The following is a 19,984-nucleotide window of genomic DNA, read 5'->3' as shown; positions in this document are numbered from 1 at the left end:
TTATCCTAACTGCCAATGTTTGTGCTTAGTTCAGGAAGATTTTTACAAAGGAACGTGGTTCGTCTGTTTGATATTTGACAGCAAAGTGGCCTTCGAAAGAAAAAGAACATTTGCTTTCAACATAAGACGTGGATCACGTGACTTTAAGGGCAAAACTTAACCCTAACTGTACAACTGACATTTCCAGAAGATGTAAGAACAGGTTTCACTCAGAAGGTTTTTTATTCGTCTTCCCAACAAAGGATACAAGTGATTATATCTGTTTACTAACGAAGAAATACAAAAGTGATCTAATCATGGTTGCATGTAGTTGAAAGTTCCTGTTTTGAAGACTCACATTTCAGGATTTTTTTTTATAATTTGATGCACTCTGTGTTTTTTTTTAATGTTTTAATACCAGCTGTGGTGCTGCAGGAAAACATGAAACACTGGATTCCATGTTGTGAACCTTTCAGGTTGTTTTTTTTTCCCCACACGGCGAAGCTTCAAAAGTGCTGCTGTACCTGTAAGCGGCACAGCCACGCACCATTACAGCATCAAACGCACGCACTTATCTTTACTGCCGCGCCGCCTTTCGTACAGTTCCTGAGGGGAATGGAGATATTGATAAAAAGAACAAACATGAAAGACTTCTCCAGCTTTTCTGTATCCGGATGCTGGGATTCATCTCTCAGGCTCAGGCTCTGCTATCGCTGCTGACGGGCGACGGGTGGAAACCTGGTAGAAACCCACCGATGTGGATATTTGGGCCAAAGCTGAAAATTGGCTGAAAATATACAAAAATGGCTTCGACTGAAATTTCATAATCTGTTTTTTAAATCATCCCCTGAACAGCGTACTGTTACAGAAGGGCAGTTTTTTCTTTAACTATTCCCTATGTCTTTTTTAATCCTTTACTTTTGCAGTTACTTTTAAAGGATGCTGTATTCTTGCTATAAATAAAGTTACAATTATTATTTTCATTAAGATGTTGTTATCAAACCCTTTTATGACAGAGAAAAGTAATTAAAGCTTGATAATTTACAATATTTTACAGGATATTCTTTCTAACCGTAAACTTTATAACAAATAAATAAAAAACACAAATAGAACCAAATATATAGAACAATTTAAACTTTCTAACAATATTTTTCGGGGCACTTTTCACCTTCATTGAGAGGAAAGTACAAGTGAGAGATGGGAAGAGTGACTGTGGGAACTCAAGCCTCCGCACCGGTGCTACCAGGAAATCTTCGTGGTTACTCCAGGAATGATTCTAAATGAAACGTAAATCTTTTTATGCATTTTTCTGTAAAATAAAATATTGAATATCAGCAAATACGCGTGGCCTAGTGGTGGATAAGCGATATAGATATTGGATGGATGGAAACCGGAGAACAGATACAGATATCAGTCTGTGAAAGCTTCATATCGACCACTTGACGAATCAGTCAGGTTCTCTCCCTCAGGTTCTCGTGGACGTGATGGCGAGCGGTTCTGGCGTCTTCTCCTCTACTTGCTCCGTTCACTCGTCCACTAGCAAACATTCAAGTGAAGCCAAATACTCACAGCAAGTAAAGTAAACAACTAAAATATTTATTAACTGAAGTTTTTTTTTTTTTTTTTTACAGCAAACTCTTATCACGACACAGTCTTCAAAGTCAAATGACACTTAACCCTTTGAGTACAATTAAGTTGGCCACTCTGATCCGGAGAGGAAACGATGAACAGACCTGGATGATGGGGGCGTTCCTCCGCCGTGGTTCTCAATGAAAAAAACATGAACGAGCACATCTGGATGTGGACGGTCCAAAACTGTTGCTTTTTAAAAAGTCAGACATTGAATGAGAAACACGATGGCTTGTTTCTTTTGTTGTTTCTTTTTTTAGTCGGAACTGAATCGAGAACATTGTTATTTTCAACATTGGATTTTTTTTTTCTTTACATGTGTACATTGTTCTATTTTTTCTCGTGAGGAGATTTTTCAGTTCAGTTTCAGTGGAGGGGGGGAAGAAACAAAAATGGCTTGTGAGCAGTCTGTTCCGGCTCCCGTCTTGTTTGCCCGAGGCGATTTTTTTTTTCTCCCAGAATCCACCGCTGTCGATGCTTTTCAGCGAGGGGATCAGAGACCTGTACATACACCACAAACTTATCAAATCCATCGTGTTGCCCTAAAACAGTGAGGAGACGTTGAACTATGGCAGATACTAAAAGGGTTAAGGCAAGAATAGAAAAATAAAATAGTAGAAACAATAGAAATGTTGCATCTCTCTCGCACTCGACTCGCGATGCTCGTATCCTAAGAAGCTGTGGTAGTGAGAATTATTCACATTAGTCTTACTGTCTTTACAGAACCCCCCCACTTTACACAGTATTTACAGCCAAACAGAGCCTATCCCACGAAAAGAATAGCAGTCCACTAAAAATTAACACGTTATCCATGAACACAATGATAATTAAAAAACTGTATAATTTTATCGGTATGTAAAAACATTTACACACAGACTTGCAAAGTGTTTTACAGTCGTCGTATTTCATATCAAATCAAACAGCAGAGCAAATCTGAAAACCTCAGTGATCGTTTTGTACAAATGTCTGCCTTCGATTGCCGTGTCAAACGTTTATGGGTACAGAAAGCATTTACAGCACTTTTTTTGTGGGTCAGGTGTGTGCGTGTCTCTGTGTGTGTGTGTGTCTGTGTGTGTGGTGTTGTGATAATGGAGGAAGGTGCAGACGCTCAGACGAGACACAAACAGAAAATCAGAGAGATCATCGCACCTCGCTGCAGCACGTCGCACAAACGTTTGTTGAAATGACCACAAGGCGCTCGGTGCTGAAAGGGCTCAACAATAAGTGTCGGTGCCGCTTCTGGTGAAGGATTCAGAGAGACGGACCAGTACGACATTTAGTAATGGAGGGTGAGGAGGAAGGGAAACGACGGAGACGTTTTACTTTTAACCTCGAAAAGTCTTCCCTGACGCCGGTTTCCAAACAAAAATGCTGTTTTCTTCACACTTTTAAAAAACGGTTGTTGTATTGCTCTCATTTTACAGATGAAGATGAGGAGTACTGGGCCTCTACTGGAACAAATCACATCACAGGAAAATGAACTCGATACACGCGCATCTGTAGTCGTGGTTCTTTGTTGCGCTTATGTTATAAAAGGATCGAAGCACAGACTTTTATTTTGAAATGTGCAGATCACCACATCCGCCGTTATGTTTGTTTTGTTTCTTAACTACTGTGGAAATCTCGTTAGTATCTTCTTTTATATCTGTGTACATACGTAGCTGGGGCAACATATTAAGGGTACATGTCTTCCTAAGAGGTAAAATGCTAAGGATTACTTATAGGAAGTATAGCAGGACTTTTATTTTGCAATCCTCTTTGCTTTGGACTTTCCTTGGGAAGGTTTAGCATTTTATTTGCTATATATGCTGCTGCCTTCATTTCCTGCCTTCGGATGGATGTTGTTATGACAGAAATGCATTGTGGGATTGCCCATGACAAAGATCGTACTTAGAGTTCAACGTCAACACCAAAGTCAACGTGATGTTTTGTCTGTTCATTGTCTGCCGCTGCTTTGGAGTCAATGTTGTTTATAAATGTACAGAAACTTCAAACTTGTTACTTCAAACTAGTTTGTTCAGTGTTTTTTTTGTAGTTTAAACAGAACAGATTTTTAATATCAGGTCATTTCACCATAACTAGTTTTCAAAGAATGTGCTCAAGGCCGTGATAGATATTCTCTCTGTGTCCTTGTGGCAACAGTGACGGACGCTCAAGGTGATAACCACACTTGAGAGAAACTTGAGCGCTCTCGAGAGGAACTTGCAGATAGCGGTGGGCGGCGCGGAGGAGAGGACGGGGCAGGGAGTCAGGGCAGCAGCATGTGAACCACAGCAGGAGACGCATCAGACTCCCCTGCCTTAATAAGCTGCAGCGTCTGTAAACACATCCGACACTTGGTGACCTCCTGGCATTTAAACCCAGGCCTGCCTGACACGGCTTTAATTATCCACATTCTCTCATATCACCATGAAAATGGTAAATTCTCGTCTTGCGCCTTTCTCAAACACGACGAGATGGATTCTTTCAGCAGATCAGCAGAGGCAAGGTGTCGCTTGAGGTGACGCAGCGCGGCTGTGACTCTTCGGCAGAACTCAAAGTCGTCTTTATGTTGTAAGATCCTTTAAAAAGCTTCGTTATTATGACACATCCAGGAAGATGGACGTGATAGGATGCAGTTTCTGAAGTATTTAAACAGCACGAAAAGAGACGTTAAGCTCTGTTTATTCCTCTAAAACCTTTTCAGACAAAAATAATAATACAGATGCACTGAGAAGGAAAGATTTAGTTGGATTAGATTAGTGTTTTCCACCTGTTTCCCACAGACGACCCAAATGCCAGGTTCATGATTTTTACCGGTAAAATATGAAAAACATGACTAAAATGTGTCAGAGTTGGAAACTAAACCCACATCGTCAGTGCTGAAGGTAATTTCCTTTTACCTTTGCACTAATATTGCATTATTGTTCATTAGCACAACAATAAATGTTCGGAAACAACTTCATGTAGGTGAAAATATAAAAAAAGAAAGTAATACAACAATTCTGGATCTGCCCCTTTGTTCAGATCCGAACTTGAATGCGTTCACTCGTGAAAACTTTGCGTAATCCTGCAGACAAACAACGGACAGCGGTGAAACCTCGTGACTCTGAGCTGCTCCTCTCTTGTTTTTGTTTTCATGTTGGACACACGTATTGAAATGGAAAATAAAACACACAGACACACGAACACCACAGTGACGGATGTGAGAGCAACCTGGCTTCAGTCTTCTCCTGAGCCCTGCACACACACACACACACACACACACACACACACACACACACACACACACACACACGCACACAGCTTGTTGAGGGTACAGAATCACAGCCTCCTAGCCCCAGTTCGTCCAGTGTGTGTTTGTATCTTCTGTGCTCACACCGGCATGCACGTGTTGTGTGCGTGAGTCTGTCTTATGAATCGGGGGAGAGTCGTCAGATGGAGGAGGGTGGGTGGGTGGGGGTGGGGGGTGGTGGGGGGGGTGGCAGTCCCGTAGTGAGAGGAGGAGGAGGAGGAGGAGGAGGAGGAGGAGAACAGGAGGAAGAAAGATTCAGTTGTTCTGAAGGCAGTCGAGATCCACCGAGCAGCAGACGTTCCCGTTCTGAGCAGCGAAGCGTGAAAAGACAGGAGAGAAGTGATATGAAGTTAGATTCACTGGTGTCTGACAACATGTTGAATGTTACGATACGTTTCAGAGCCTAAACTACAGGAGTCAGTTTACACACATTACACAACACACCGTGTCCCCCCCACCGTAGCGGGACTGTTCCACACATCTTCTTGTTGTTGTGAAACCCATTTGATCCGAAAACAATCCTCGTCCGTGTTCTTCACACATGAAGAGATATCTAGATTTCTCTCAGTCTGAAAATTTAAAAGAAAAATCACTCGAAAGAACTGATCAGATTGATTGTTGAAGGATCCAAAAGCCGGATTCCTCTTCTTCAAAAACAGTTTTGGAAAAAAAAACGTTCAAGTGACACGTTTGATTGACATGTCCCCTCATCACCAGGAACACTGTCGGCACAGTTCAGTTTAAGTGCTGCTCTGAATACACACTGGCCCAAATATTAATCTGCTGCTGAATAAATACATAAATTCCCTGTTGATTCTTGTTCGAGTGATGTTTACTGAAAACCTGCAGCTGCTCATGACTTTAGGACAATGTTGAGCCTTGTCTTCAAATGAAACTACATATCTGTGACCTGTTTTTTGAAGCTTTACATATTCAATAGGAATGAATTGGTTGAATCGGGCTTCGGGCTGAGTTCCACTGGCAACAGATTATATCCTGCTCAATGTGTGGAGATGATCTGAGTGATGGTGACAGGTTCCTGACAAGTTGATCTGCATATTTAGTTCTTTTTAAAAAACGAAAACGTCTCTTACATCATCCGTGACAGTCAGATGTTTGTGTGTGTGTGTGTCAGAGGAGCACGACGCTACATATCCTCCAGCTCACATTAGCTTCCCATTACCACCTCCAAGAATGCGCTGCATTACCGACAGCTCGGATTGCAGACAATTAAACATGCTGAGGGTACGGAGGGAATTTAAAACAGACATAAACATGAACTGGTTCTGTGACTGCGACAGTTTTATATCACAAACTACAGCGGGCTAGTCGCAGGGATGAACCGTGGACTGTAAACGCTGCCATCTCGTGTCAACGCCGTCATTTGGCACCAGAATCTGGGCCGTGGCATCGAGGTCCTGCTGATACAAGCGCTCGACCAATCACGAGTAAGTCTCAGCTGTCAATCACGGTGTTTGTCCCTCTTTTCTTACACACCAATTGAAACCAAACTTATCGGAAACATGAACACTTAAGAAATACGTAAGAAAAACGTAAGAAAAACGACCTAAAATGACAGAAACCCTACGTTATCTTTGACTTTTGATTCGTCCCATCCACTAACATGGAGGCGGCCGGATTTATAGTTTATATGTCCTCTATTAATCGTTTTAAATGCTTTTGATCGAGCACTAAATGAGCCAAACAAGTGTTCAAATCAAAACTGAATCAATCCTCCGCTGTGGCTGCTGTTGCTGTCGGCCTACCTTGCACTGGCAGGTGGTGCAGGGTGAGTTGGGCATATGCCATGTGTCCCCGCTGAGGCGGGCGACGCCTGCAGGGTCCGGGCACGTCTGCCGGATGTCGTATGACAGGTTGTCGGCCAGGCAGGGGTCTGTGACGCAGCGCGGGCAACACTCGCCCTCCGCCACCGCCGTGTACTCGCACATCAGCGCGGGGCAAACCAGAGGCCAGCAGTCCACCTCCCCCTCCTGCACGGGCACAGAGAAAAGAGTGAGAGCTGTAGGAAACGTTACCTGAGGTGTGAACCAGCGGATCCGGCCCCTGCAGTTCCAGCTCACACACTGATTTGTTGCCACGTCTCTAATTAGAGAGGTGGTAATTATCTGAGCGCTCCACACACAGCCGAGCAGCAGAGCTCCGAGCTGCATGTTTGTTTTCTTTTCTGTCAGCCGCTCCTTATAACAACACTCTGGGATTTCAAATGAAGGTCAGCTTTTATTTCTGCTTTGTTTGAACGTGTGTGTTTCTGTGTACAGACCATGCAGCGGCACTGCTGGCAGCCGTACAGCCAGGACGCTCCGCTGCGGTACAGTGAGCGGCCGCTCTGGTCCAGACACTGACTGCTGGGCCGGTTGTCGCAGCTGGGACAGCAGAACAGATCCTCATCCGGGTCGCCGCAGTCGCAGGGTCTCCGTCTGCAGTACGTCTGCCCGTCCTGCACAACAGAGGCCGCGGCGGTCAGGGAGCAGAGTTAAAAAGTCCCAAACTTAAAACTCCTACAGCAGCGAATCCTTCCCATTAGTGTAACTGTCATGTCCGATGTTAAAACGTGCACTTGAACACACCGTAAAGGTCAACAGGCTAAACTGACTGCATGAGAGGAAATATTAAATATTCTGTTCCTCATCCAAATACACCTCAAGAAATGAAATATAGATCAAACTAGCCGACCTGGTTTCTCTGTATGTTTGCTACTTTATGCTCAGAGTAAGAATTGTACATTACACTGGCCTTATTAACCTGTGGTTTCTAATTTGGTTATGAAAAGTTGAGAAGAAAATGCGCTAAATAAATAAAATTGTTCCTGATGTCCGGCAATTTGTCAATTCTGGACAAAACGCTGAATACAATATTTAAAAAGAATCTAATAAACAAAAAAGCACAACATCAGGATTTTAAAGATCTGAGATGTGACCACGGTGAACATCTCAAACCTCTCGAACCTAAGCTGTTCACATCTCTGCATGTTCCGGCAGCTTCCTCGAGGGCCAGTAAACAACTCTCTACTCTCCAAACCTCCGTTTTCCAACCGCAGATTTTTGGAGCTGCAGAATGAAGCAAGGAAACGTGTTATCGAGACGTTTGGAATCCGTGCTGCCGGAATTTCAAAGTCAAACTGCGACCGGAGTCTGAGGTCTCGGTGAGTTTTCTCCCGTCACCGTGTCCCTGGCTCTCTCATCGTCTGTACCCGGAGAAAAACTTTATGGGCCATATTACTCAGCACAGGCAGCACTGTCTGGCCTGGGGACCGCGGTGTAATGGAGATGTAAAAATGTTACATAAAATGGCTGTTAGAAAATGTATGGGGGCCATAAAATCATTCTGCATACCATTAAAAGGGCAATTCAGAGCCAATTTTTTTATCGATGCATATTGTCCTGCTACAGTAACCGCGGAGTCCCAGGGCGCCAATATCCACGGCCTTGGTCTTTACAGCTCCGGCCCTGGACTCGCTGGGAAATTACTGCCAATTGCCGCGCGTTGGCAGGAGATATACGACGACAGACTGTTCACTTTAATGGCAGAAGTAAGAACAGCTCTGGATGCCAATGCCGCACTGTTGTGTTTTCTAAAACGACATCATTACAGCGTTTTTTTACGGCAACTTTGACGACGACTCTGCCATGATGAATCTGACGACTCTGTGTTTTCATTATTAGTAATATAATTATTATTATTCAATGTGATTTGTTTTCAGCCCACCGAATTTGGAGGAGGTGTTCTGGAAAAGATGTTTTTTTTTCCTCAAAGTAGTTTGTTTCAGAGACTTTTGTTTTACGTGTGGAGACACTTTTGTAAAAAAAAGGTAAAATCTTATCTACACATGACAAAAGAAAACTGTTAATCAGCTTTAAAAATACGTATGAACAACAATATGAACAGTTCCTTTATGAAACTAAATTTAAAGTCACTAGATCTGCACCAAATTTCACAAACCTATAGATCCATGAATAATCCCAAAACAAATTCCTTGAGCCGCACCAAAATTCAATTCCTTCTTTCCTGACCCATAATGCATCTTTCCACCAAGCATCCTCCTTGGCAGAAGTAATCAAGTTTTCTCCAATTAAAGTTATCATTTATGTTCCTCTAACTTTGTAACTTTAAGTTGTGTGTTACAAATTTAAAGCTGGTACACAATTTGCTTTTTTCAGTCTATTTAACCTGAATAAGGATTGATTTAAAGTTTCCAGCCTCGTCTGTAGAATTCCTTAAGATGTGTGTCTGTGTCATGTAAAAGGTGCCGTGCTCATCTGTAAAGGTCGTTCATCACCAAACCAGCATGTTGGCAACAATTTACACAGTCTCCCGACGTTACGACTGAGAAATGTAAAGGTTGAAGTAATTTGGACATTTTTTAAGCGTCGAAGTAAAATGTCATAACTCATGTTAATTGTATTTACTGTGTTAAACTCATTCCATTCAATATAACCCTGTGTGTCTGTTTTCTCGCCTTTCGAACAGACAGATCCGATCAACATCACAGACACAACTCACAGCCTCGTCCTGAGCACAGACACGAGTTGGTAAACTGCCACAGACGTTCGCCGGACTGTAAAACGGGCTGATAACAAACAGATGGGAGCACTGAGGTGTGTGTTCCTCTCGAGTCGACGCTGGCGTGCGACGCTTGTTTATTTATCTGGGGAACGGCTGATATTTTTGTGTTTGGTTGAAAAACTATTCATAGTGATGTCAGCAACATCCACCCCCCGACAGTCAATTACGTGTGTGTGTGTGTGTGTGTGTGTGTGTCATAACAGTCAGTATATTGAAAGCTGTAAAGTTAACCTGGCTCCTCACTGCTAATGGGTTTTCTAGAATATAAAATGCATTTCATATTCCATACAGGAAAAAATTATGTGAACTGATGTGAATTTCAGATTTCCGTCCCTCCTACTTGTTCTTATTATAGGACGTGATTGAGTGTCAGGCGGCTTGGAGACGCGGAAGTGGACAATTTAAAGTTTGCATTTTTCTCTGTTGCAGAAAAACAGGACATTTGTACGACTTGAAAGTTGAATTACGTGAATTAAAACATCTTTGTCGCACATTTTCTTTTTCATATACACATCAGAGACTGTAAATAAAGACGGACGACACATCTCCAAAATATCCTCGATCAAAACGCTGCCATCTTGTGCTGTTGACATGTCGTCCATCTTTTTAAACAATCTATGATACTCGACATGCGTATTTCTCTACTCTACATAAGCAGCTGAGCTACAGGACATGTGATGTACACTGTATATTACATGTTCCCTCCTCTGTACCTTGCAGGAGCAGATGGCACAGCGGTCGAAGCTCGGTTTCCAGTCTTCTCCGTTGCGTCTGATTCCTTCCTCCTGTGGACAGTCGCCGCTGCAGCCCGGCCCGGACGTGCACACGCAGTCGTATCCTCCCGGGAGGTTCACGCACACGCTGTCGTTCCAGCAGGTGTGTGTCTGCAAACTGCACTCGTCAACGTCTGGGAGACAAAGAGCAAGTTACTGCTGATTAGTCCTTTGTATAAGGAGGGAAACTGGGTGTTCCCCAGTCCTGTCAGTCTGGAAGCAGGAGGGTCAACACAACAGCAAACAAGCAAACACTTAGTTTACATTCTTCTCATTTGTTTTATATTTTATATGTTTGTTTTATACGTTGTGCTTCTATCTCTTAGAAGCACAACAACTTCATTAGTTTGGAAAATGCAAAATATGTTTGCCTCTTAAATTACTTTGTTAATGTGACAAAATACACGACACAGGCCCGAGGATTGAAGCTCAACACTTTTGGTCCCAATTTAAATTATTATTTTCTCCATTTTCCACAATAATTGAGCTGAATTTTCACATGTGAGACAGAAATAGCCCTCAGCAGAATATTCATATATTTCTATTATATAAATATTTATCATTTATACGAACTAGTTGGGATAAAACTTTATTCTGTGATATTAATAAACATGTATTTTGATTGGACACATTCTCTCAGCTCTGAAAAACCACCTACACAACTGACGTCCTCTGACCTGCTTCAGTTTCATTGTGACAACTCACCACAACATCAGCATTTACTGCAACACAAGCTATTTGTGTAATGTTTACAGTTTTCAATGATTGACATCTTATTTGATTGTAGAGCTGTGTGCACAGAGAATTGATTCGCTCAGCCCCTCCTTGTTCCCTCTCTCTCTCTCTCCTACACACACACAACACACACACACACACACACACACACACACACACACACACACACACACACACACACACACACACACACACACACACACACACACACACACACTCTCTGTCACAGTCTGACTGGCTAACAAACTAATTTTGGTCTTTGCAAACATGTTTATTTGCATATAGAGCGGAGGAGTGGTCACTCAAGTCGCATGTGGAGACGCAGCAGAGTTGTGTGCCTGACAAAGAGTGTGAGCCGCAGTGTTTGCATACGACTGTTTATTACGTTTGTCATGGGAAATATAACTGCGTTGAATATGAACATGAGTCCACGTGAATATCGTCTCTCAGTTAAAGTTAAAGCTACAACTCTGGACCAATACGCAACATGAAAAGCAACCGATCGATAACGACTATAGATTGAATGTTGAAATCAAAACGTTATTTAGTTCTGTATATACTGGCAATATAAATACACATTTCTCAGTAAGAAATACTTAGCAAAAAGTATTTAGCCAAGCCAGAGTATCCAATTTGTTCACAGTATATTACAAAGTGAACAAATACACAACCGTGCTATTGCTCAGATAGTATTATTTCTACATTATTGAACATAGTATTTCTATACTCACATTTGTATTCTTAGTATCTTGAATTGAGGATCACATCCCATCTTACATTATATTTTATATTTGAAAGTGAAGTGGTTTAAATGGCTCTTCACTGGTGTTAAGAGGAAAAAAAACACATTCATTGTCGGTTCAGTGGTTAAAACAACATCCTCCCACTGTGTGCATCACCTTTTCTACTGTTTAATTCAGGTCTAATTCAAGTGTAATATTATATCTGCACAAAATAATGTGCACGAATAGAATAATGCATGAATAAGTAGAAGTTTCAGGTTGTCGTGGTCAGTTCAGTTGAGTGTCAGCGGACGTCTCTTCAATTTAATATGTGTAGTTTTCCCTCTTTATTGTTGTGTAGTGCAAAATAAACACTGCACCCCGAGATACACTGCACACATCAGCATATTTCAGGTTTTGACAGTGAATAATATTATTGAATTGTCTCTCTCTCAGTCCACAAAACATATTTTAAGATATATATACACATATCTGTCGGTCCATAACCTAAACAAAAGGAAATGAAAACTGGCGTCGCAGCTTCAGTCCCATCAATCAAACACAAGAATCAGAGGAAGGAGGCATCTGCTCAGTCAGCGGCTTTCTCTGCGCTCGTCTCTATCAGTGCAGCTCAGGAAACCAGGTGGAAACGGTTCCGTCTCTGCCTGTTCATCAACTCCTGACATTTAACTCTTTTCATCCGCACTAAAATGTGAACTGTTCACAGGGAGAAAAAAGACCAAAGTCCCTTTTTTTTTGACAGCAGCTCTGCTCTCCTGCCTGCAGACATCGATCACTCCCACGCCACACGAGCAGCGTGCTGGGCCAACAACGCCACGGAGAAGAAGAAAACCCCCAAAACTAAATCATACAAATAAATAAAATGGAATTCATGTTTTTGTTTGTTTAACTCCGACTGTGCTCTCACGCTGAGAGCAACTTGGTCGACAAATCTACTTTACACGGCTGAGATGGAGAAACTATGGAGGCTGCCGACGGCTCTGAGAAGCTTCATCTCCACATCTGAGTGGGAGCATGAACATTCATTATCAAATGTAAGTTTATTCTACTGATTTGAAGTAGAATATGAATACGTGCCGATACTGATAGAAGGCAGTAACAATTTTCCGATACAGATATATTAGCTGGTGACCATTCAAAACACTTTCCAGTACAGTTTTGCCAATCACCCATTTACATTTGCGATTTCGGGCGTTCAGTATCTTGCCCAAGGGCACTTTAACATGCAGAATGAGTGAAACGGGGATCAAACCGCCAACCTTCAGGCTAGTGGACGACCCGCTCTTCATCCTGAGCCACAGGTACCGTTATCAAAATCTTATGACGACGGAATGTTGCTCGATATTTTCACAATTTAACCATAAACGTCAACAATAGATAAAAAGTAAAAAAACAAAAAAAGGTATACGTAGATCTTGAATTAATGTAAATGTAAATGCATCTTTTTTCCAGTTTTTACTCTTTAAAATACCAATTTCCATCCCTCTACCAATTTGGTTCCTTCACAACAAAACGTTTACAGCCTCTGATCCAGGTCACCCTTTGAACACCGTCAAACATAAACGTGTGTTTCCTCCAGCGGAGACGGACGAGCGGCACGAGGCCGACCCGTCCTGCTCTGAGAGGAGATGAGTTTGTGGTCGGCGCCTCAGCCGCAGCAGGCACAACAATACCCTGTGACACACACTCTAATTGGTTGCAGTATCAAGTTTGCAGGATTCAGCGAGAGGTAAACAGCTCGGCCAAGAATTTATTGTGCCTGCGAAATGCTATTTGCATACACTAAATGAAATCCCCATCATCCAGTCAGACACACTGTTCCTCCGCTGGTGAGGGATTAATGCTCTTCATGCTACATTCACCGCAGCCACGAGCTGCTGCTGCTGCTGCTGCTGCTCGCAGATGAAGCGAACTCTTTACACGTCGGCTGTGAACGAACGTCTTACAACCAAACACAAAAAGCCCCAAGAGAACCCAGCAACCATATGAAAAAACTTTCCCCTCACACCTACACGCGCTGGTACAAATATGAAAGCACTAATCCTGCAGTGCATGTACACGACAACGCGTTTCTTTTGTGTGCACAGAAACATACACACAGACGGAACCAAACAAATAAATCCCTCTGACAGATGTTGGTAATTAGAAGGCGGCAGAGGGCTCAGTATTTGAGAATTTAAATGATGTTTCCTTGGTTTGTCTGCAGGCAGCACATATGGAAAGGTCATGTACATCTCGGGGAGAGAGGGAGAATGATGCACTCACTGTGTCGTGCAGGGAGACAGTGGGAGTTTATGGTGTATTATCCTCATCTTTATGCACAATCTGTTTATTAAAGCCACCTGCCTCGGCCTAAAGCAAAAGGCATAATAAACATGTTTTCAGACGCAGCGCATGCAGCAATAAAGGAAAGAGGCAGATGTTTGCAGCTGCTCCGGTTCTTCAACACAACAATCTGCAATGGAGCACAACCCAACAGAATAGAGTCGCGTGTATTGCATTGCAGCAACTCTGCACGGAGCTCAGGAAATATTACAATCCAACATGAGAAAACAGAGTAACCTCAAATATTATGATGTAACACAAGGTATTGTAAGAAAACGAATGTGTTGCGTTGACGCACAACAACATTCGAACACAGCACCGTGTTCACATGAGTTTCTATAAATGCTTTCCTACTTAAAATGGGGCTTGAGACTCAAGTATCCTTCATCCTCTCTTTTTCCAAAAATCACCAATAAACTGTTGAATCTGGTTGATGGTGTGGTCCTTGCTAGTGAAGTAGGGCTTTGCAACACAAATAAAAAGCATTGGAGGGGGGATGCACACCTTGCACATGCATTGTATGCTCCCTAATCCGGCAATAATAACTTTTCTGTACTGTAATAAGGGCATTTCATAATGATTGAGAGTTTAAAAGTGTACTGTGAAGCGATTTGAGACTAGAAAAGCTCTTTATAACCACAGACCTTTAACATTCATGCCATCTGATGACGAATGATTGGTTAATCTGAATAAGAAAAGTTAATGCACTACATATAAATAAAAGCTTTGGATTGTCAGTCCAAAGCTCCAACAGTTCATAATCTGAAGATCAGCTCTTCAAAAGTTTGTTGGAAATTCATGAATGTGTCGTTATTTTGTACGTAGACACACACACACACACACACACATAAATACACATTTCTCAGTAACAAATACTTAGCAAAAAGTATTTAGCCAAGCCAGAGTATCCAATTTGTACACTGTATATTACAAAGAATGTACAAAGTGAACAATTACACAACCGTGCTATTGCTCAGATAGTATTATTTCTACATTATTGAACATAGTATTTCTATACTCACATTTGTATTCTTAGTATCTTGTATTGAGGATCACATCTCATCTTACATTATATTTTATATTTGAAAGTGAAGTGGTTTAAATGGCTCACACACGCACACACGCACACACACGCACGCACACACACGCACACACAAGGGATGAGAACAAAACACACAATAATGCATCAAGCTTCAATAAAATGTATTTGTGGTTTCCAGGCTTTTTGCTGCAGCCAAGTAATTTCAGAACCTGACCCGAGCACCAAACCTCTTTCTGTGACAGATGCAATTATACACACAATTACTGGTTTACAGTACATATACACAGACCTTCATCCGCTCCTGTCTCACTAATGCTCATCCCTCGTTCTCTCTGCTCGACCAACGTGCAGCTGTGGGTTTAAAAGGCAACTCTGTGCCTGGAGTTTTACAATAAAATGCAGCTTTTCCGAATTTCATTTGACTGGTGACAGATATCGTGGAGGCCCGGGAAGAAAAACTCCTGTTAAACTGTCATTCGTACTTATTTCCCATGTTGGCTTCCAGCCTAATGCTGCATGGAGGGAGGAGGGAAGGTGGCTGACACACTGTCACCGCTACATGCACTTGTCTGGTTCAAGAGCTGAACTACACAACAACACACACACACACACACGGACACACACTATGATACACACTGTAAAAGTGATATTTGGAATAAATGGGAATAGATTAAACATTAATATAATGAAATCCATCCATGTGTTGTATGCACATTGTCAATTAACACATGGGAATGATGAATGAACGCAGAGACATTGTTAAAAAGGCTTTTACACTTACACAAGCTGGTTCTATCACCCAAAGCCAAATGTGTCAAAGTGCAATGAAACATGCGACTTTAACATCGCACAGGAACACACAGGAATCTAATGTGTTTCCCTCGGTGGTGGACAAACTATGAATTTAAAAGAAAGAAATGGCTGACCACAGCAGAGAAGTGGATCAGGCTGCAGGGGAAGTGACTCTGGAGACGATTGTCGTCAATTACACCTGCTGTCAATGAAAGCTGACGACAGCTCCCACCATCAACACACAGCAGTGAGCTACAAACCTTTTCATAGCCAGGAGCGCAGATTTAGGTTTTACACCCAGCAGAGAGACGTTTTTGATCTTTCATTCCCACTCCACTATTCGCTGTTCTTGCTATAAAGCTGCTTTCAGACATGAAGTGAACTGCGGATATTCTCCTGAAATTATCCAGAGGGGCTGGATGTGGGAAAGAAAACCACAGAGTCAGAGGCTTCGGAGTTTTTCACTGCCAGCCCCACATGGTGAGCTCATGTAAGAACACGTCAGGAAAACGTCTGGAGGTTTTACATAGAGCCAGCGGGGGGGTACTGATGACGTTTCTAGGGACGGACACAAAACCTAAAAAATAAAAAACCCAAGTAGAAGAGATGCTGTAAACATAGAAGGAGTGAAGGAAGACGCCACTTTCCCGTGTTGAAATGAGCAAATGGATCAAACCACACTGCAGATGTTGCATTTTTCAATTTAAAGGTTAAACTAAAGCAAAAGCGTCTCACTCGGCTGTTTGCCTCCTCCGTTACAAGTGCAAAGTATAGCATTGATCGGTCGAGGGATATTTATTTATTCTGAGCTCCTGCTCTCATGTCGGCAGAAAGTTATGAACCGTTAAATAATATTGGTTTCTGTCATTTTGGTTCTTATCACACGGATGTTTGTTGAAGTGCCGAGTTTGATTTCAATTGATGCTATAAAAAACATCCTGATTGGTGGGTGAGGCTGACTCATGATTGGTCCAGCGTGTGTATCGGCAGTATCTTGATACTATGGTTAAAATCTACGATCACAGACTCTGGCTTTTAACGACGTGCACGATATTTTAGCTTCATTTTTGTTGAGTCATCGGTCTATATTTATAGAATGTGTTTGTTACTGGAAGAATGTTGGCATGTTGACGCCAGCATTTAGCTCAAAGCACCGCTGCACTACAGCCTCTTAAAACCACCAGCATGGTTATATTAACAATATAGAAAAGGGTCATATCTTCATGTTACAAACTAAACAGTTGATTGTTGGTAAAAACGTCTTTTGAAATCACCGAATCAGCGGCTACTTGCTCTTTCTGTTCCTGACCAAGTTAAAGATGTGAAAAAGCATCAGGACACAACAGGATCCTCATTTTCTAACTCTCTTCATTTAAATCAAGTTCAATAAATATAAGCTTCATGTGTGAAACCTTCATCAGGACATTGTCTCTGACTTCAGTGAATTCAATCAGGAGCCAAAGCGGTCGCAGCCGTCAGGATGACAAGTGGAACAACGGCAGCTCTTTTCAAAGAGCTCAAATCAGATCAAACAAGGCTCATCAGACTATTTAAAACGGGTCCATTTGGCAAGTGCCAGACGCGGTTGAAGTCGATTCCAGCTTTTCACAGCCTCCTGAAACTTTTATCTGACAGCAGCAGAACAAATGTCTGGCTGTGGGAGTGACAGTCGCTGCAGCTACGACGGAATAAACGCCGCTGAAACTGAGTTCTTTCTTTCTTTCTTTCTTTCTTTCTTTCTTTCTTTCTTTCTTTCTTTCTTTCTTTCTTTCTTTCTTTCTTTCTTTCAGAAGAAGAAGAAAAATCAGAGCAGTGGAAAACATGGTCTGTTTAAAACTTGGGTTGCGTGAATCTGTTAATGTGTAATAGCACATTAACAGATTCACGCAGTAGCACATAAAAGAAATTGCCCCCAATAGGTAAAAAATTATGGAAATTTAATATCTGTTGGAAATGATATATGCAGTCCACAGGTGCATCTAAAAATGTTCATCAGCAGTTATTTAAAAAGTGAACATTTAATAAATCTCATTAAACGTAAACCAAATTGTTTTAAGAGTTTTTTAAGTTGGACATTTCTGTATTGTAAAAACCTTTTTCAGATTTTTGATATTTTGGTGGTGGATTTTTGCAATTTAAAACAAATAAAGGCTTGAACAATTTTACTTCACGTGTAATGAATCTAGAATATATGAAAGAACATAAGAAAGAACTTTTCCACGATATATAAAAGTGTTGAAGTGCACCTGATGGGCAGTTAGTTTTTAATTGGTTATTTGATGCTGTAATTACATAAAAACATGATTGATTCAGCTGCTCGTTAATGTAGAAACTCCGGTTCTACATCATGTCACCAGAACCAGATACTAGAGCCTGAATCCAGTGTATTTTTATTCTAAGTCTCTCTTTCTTATCCATTCAAACGGGAGCAGCGATAAGTTAATACTTGATTTTACTCTCAGGCCTTTAACTGTAAACTCCTGTTCTATACATCATCAACACTTCTGACATAAGAAACACACAAGCCGGTTGTGTCTCTGTTCATCTCCTTCACTGTGCGTCTGTTTTTGTGTGTTACGGAGAAGACACACACGCATGCACTCATCGCAGTCCACATACTAGACTCTCTAACAGTATAAACGAGGAAAATGGAGGTGATGGAGTGATCACAGAGGAGACCCTGAAAAGAGAAGTGAAGAAGGAGTGAGGGAATGACAGCTTTCTCAATTCCTGAGTAATTGGACGGAGAGGGAGAAAGAGAGGGAGGAGGAGACGAGTGCAGAGCAGCTCGGAGGCTTGAGGCAGCGTGAAGGATGTGTTCAGTTCGGTGTATGCTCACCAATGCAGGAGCTTCCATCAAGCAGGTAGGAGCCATTGTCATGGAAACCACTTCTGCATTCACAGTGGTACCAGCCGGGCAGGTTGACACAGCGGGAGTGGTTGTGGCACTCAATCAGGCGCTCTGCACACTCATCGATATCTGAGTACACAAAACAGCAGCATCAGTATCAGTCGGCATTATTCATTTTCTCTTTTCCTAGGAACGGAAAATCAACCTGAAACTTTCAGCTCGGTTGTGTGATTCGGTATTTTTCTTTCCTCCTTTGATCTGAGCTAGTCGCCGCGGCGGACGCCGAGCCAATCGGAGCAAACCCGCCGCCACAACAGCAGAGGGGGGGTCGGCGAGCACGTCGGCCACAGCGGGGGGGGATCAAAGCGTTTTTATAAATCACACCATTTGGCAGCGCAGTCGTTTCCCGTGTGCACGTCCCCGTTTCTGACTCGCGCTCATTCTACCAGTTTTTTTTTTGCTAAGCTCGCTTTGTCTCAGGCGTGTGGTGCACATGCACACGCACACGTGCACGGGCCCAGAGGTGCTGGGTCTTTGCTCGCTCCAATCTCTCTCATCCATTATGTATGGTGCGAGCTCTGCATCTCTCTCTCTCTCTCTCATCTGCAGCTCCCTCACACCTGGGTGCGAGACCTGAACCACACACAACACACACAACACACACACAACACACACACAGACACAACACACACGTCCTCCTCCTCCTCCTCTGAAGGTTGAAGCGTGACCTTCAGTCTTACCTCCAGTCACCTGTGCACCACATGCAAACTGCAGCAAACAGGGGGAGGAGGTGCGGCCCTGCTAATTAACCGACACGTGTGCACGTCTGTGCTGCCGAGGGAGAAGAGATCTCACATCTCGAAGCAAATAATCAGGAGAAAGTGCAGCAGCCGTTTACAGCTTGATCAGCAGGCGTTTTCTACTTTATGTTCCATTAGTGGGTTTCCACGGGCGGAAATTAAAGCTTTAAACTCACTGCAGTTCTCCACCGTATAAAATATTTCTATTTATAGAGCAGATGCTGTGAGAGCAATTCCATTTTGCCATCAAAGCAACAACAACAACACAAACCGGGCTTCTGATCTTACACACGTGTGTGTGCTGCTCCAGCTCAGGCAAAACCTGACCTGACCTGTTACGAGCACACACACACACACACTGACACACACACACACAGACACACACACACACACACATTTATCTGTGTCCAGATAAGAGGGCGACTCGGGTCGAGCCGTTTAGCAGTGTGTGTTGTGG

The 19,984-nt window shown here is 42.5% G+C and overlaps 1 protein-coding gene across 1 annotated transcript in view; it reads right to left on the bottom strand.

Annotated features, from left to right (window-relative positions):
* Positions 1–5,043: 5,043 nt before the first annotated feature.
* The window catches only part of LOC118114081 (protein kinase C-binding protein NELL1), a 206,494-nt gene continuing 191,553 nt past the window's right edge, over positions 5,044–19,984 (bottom strand). Inside the window, exons 16-20 of the mRNA XM_035164316.2 lie at positions 18,716–18,856; positions 10,180–10,373; positions 7,164–7,340; positions 6,649–6,873; positions 5,044–5,188 (exon numbers count right to left, since the gene is read on the bottom strand). Of these exons, the coding sequence (XP_035020207.1) occupies positions 5,138–5,188; positions 6,649–6,873; positions 7,164–7,340; positions 10,180–10,373; positions 18,716–18,856 (788 nt within the window). The 3' untranslated portion in view covers positions 5,044–5,137. The remainder of the gene's footprint in view (positions 5,189–6,648; positions 6,874–7,163; positions 7,341–10,179; positions 10,374–18,715; positions 18,857–19,984) is intronic.

The sequence above is a fragment of the Hippoglossus stenolepis genome, chromosome 1, assembly GCF_022539355.2.
Source record: "Hippoglossus stenolepis isolate QCI-W04-F060 chromosome 1, HSTE1.2, whole genome shotgun sequence".
Taxonomy (NCBI): domain Eukaryota; kingdom Metazoa; phylum Chordata; class Actinopteri; order Pleuronectiformes; family Pleuronectidae; genus Hippoglossus; species Hippoglossus stenolepis.
Note: the sequence above shows the minus strand (reverse complement) of the source record. Positions and strands in the feature narration are given on the sequence as shown.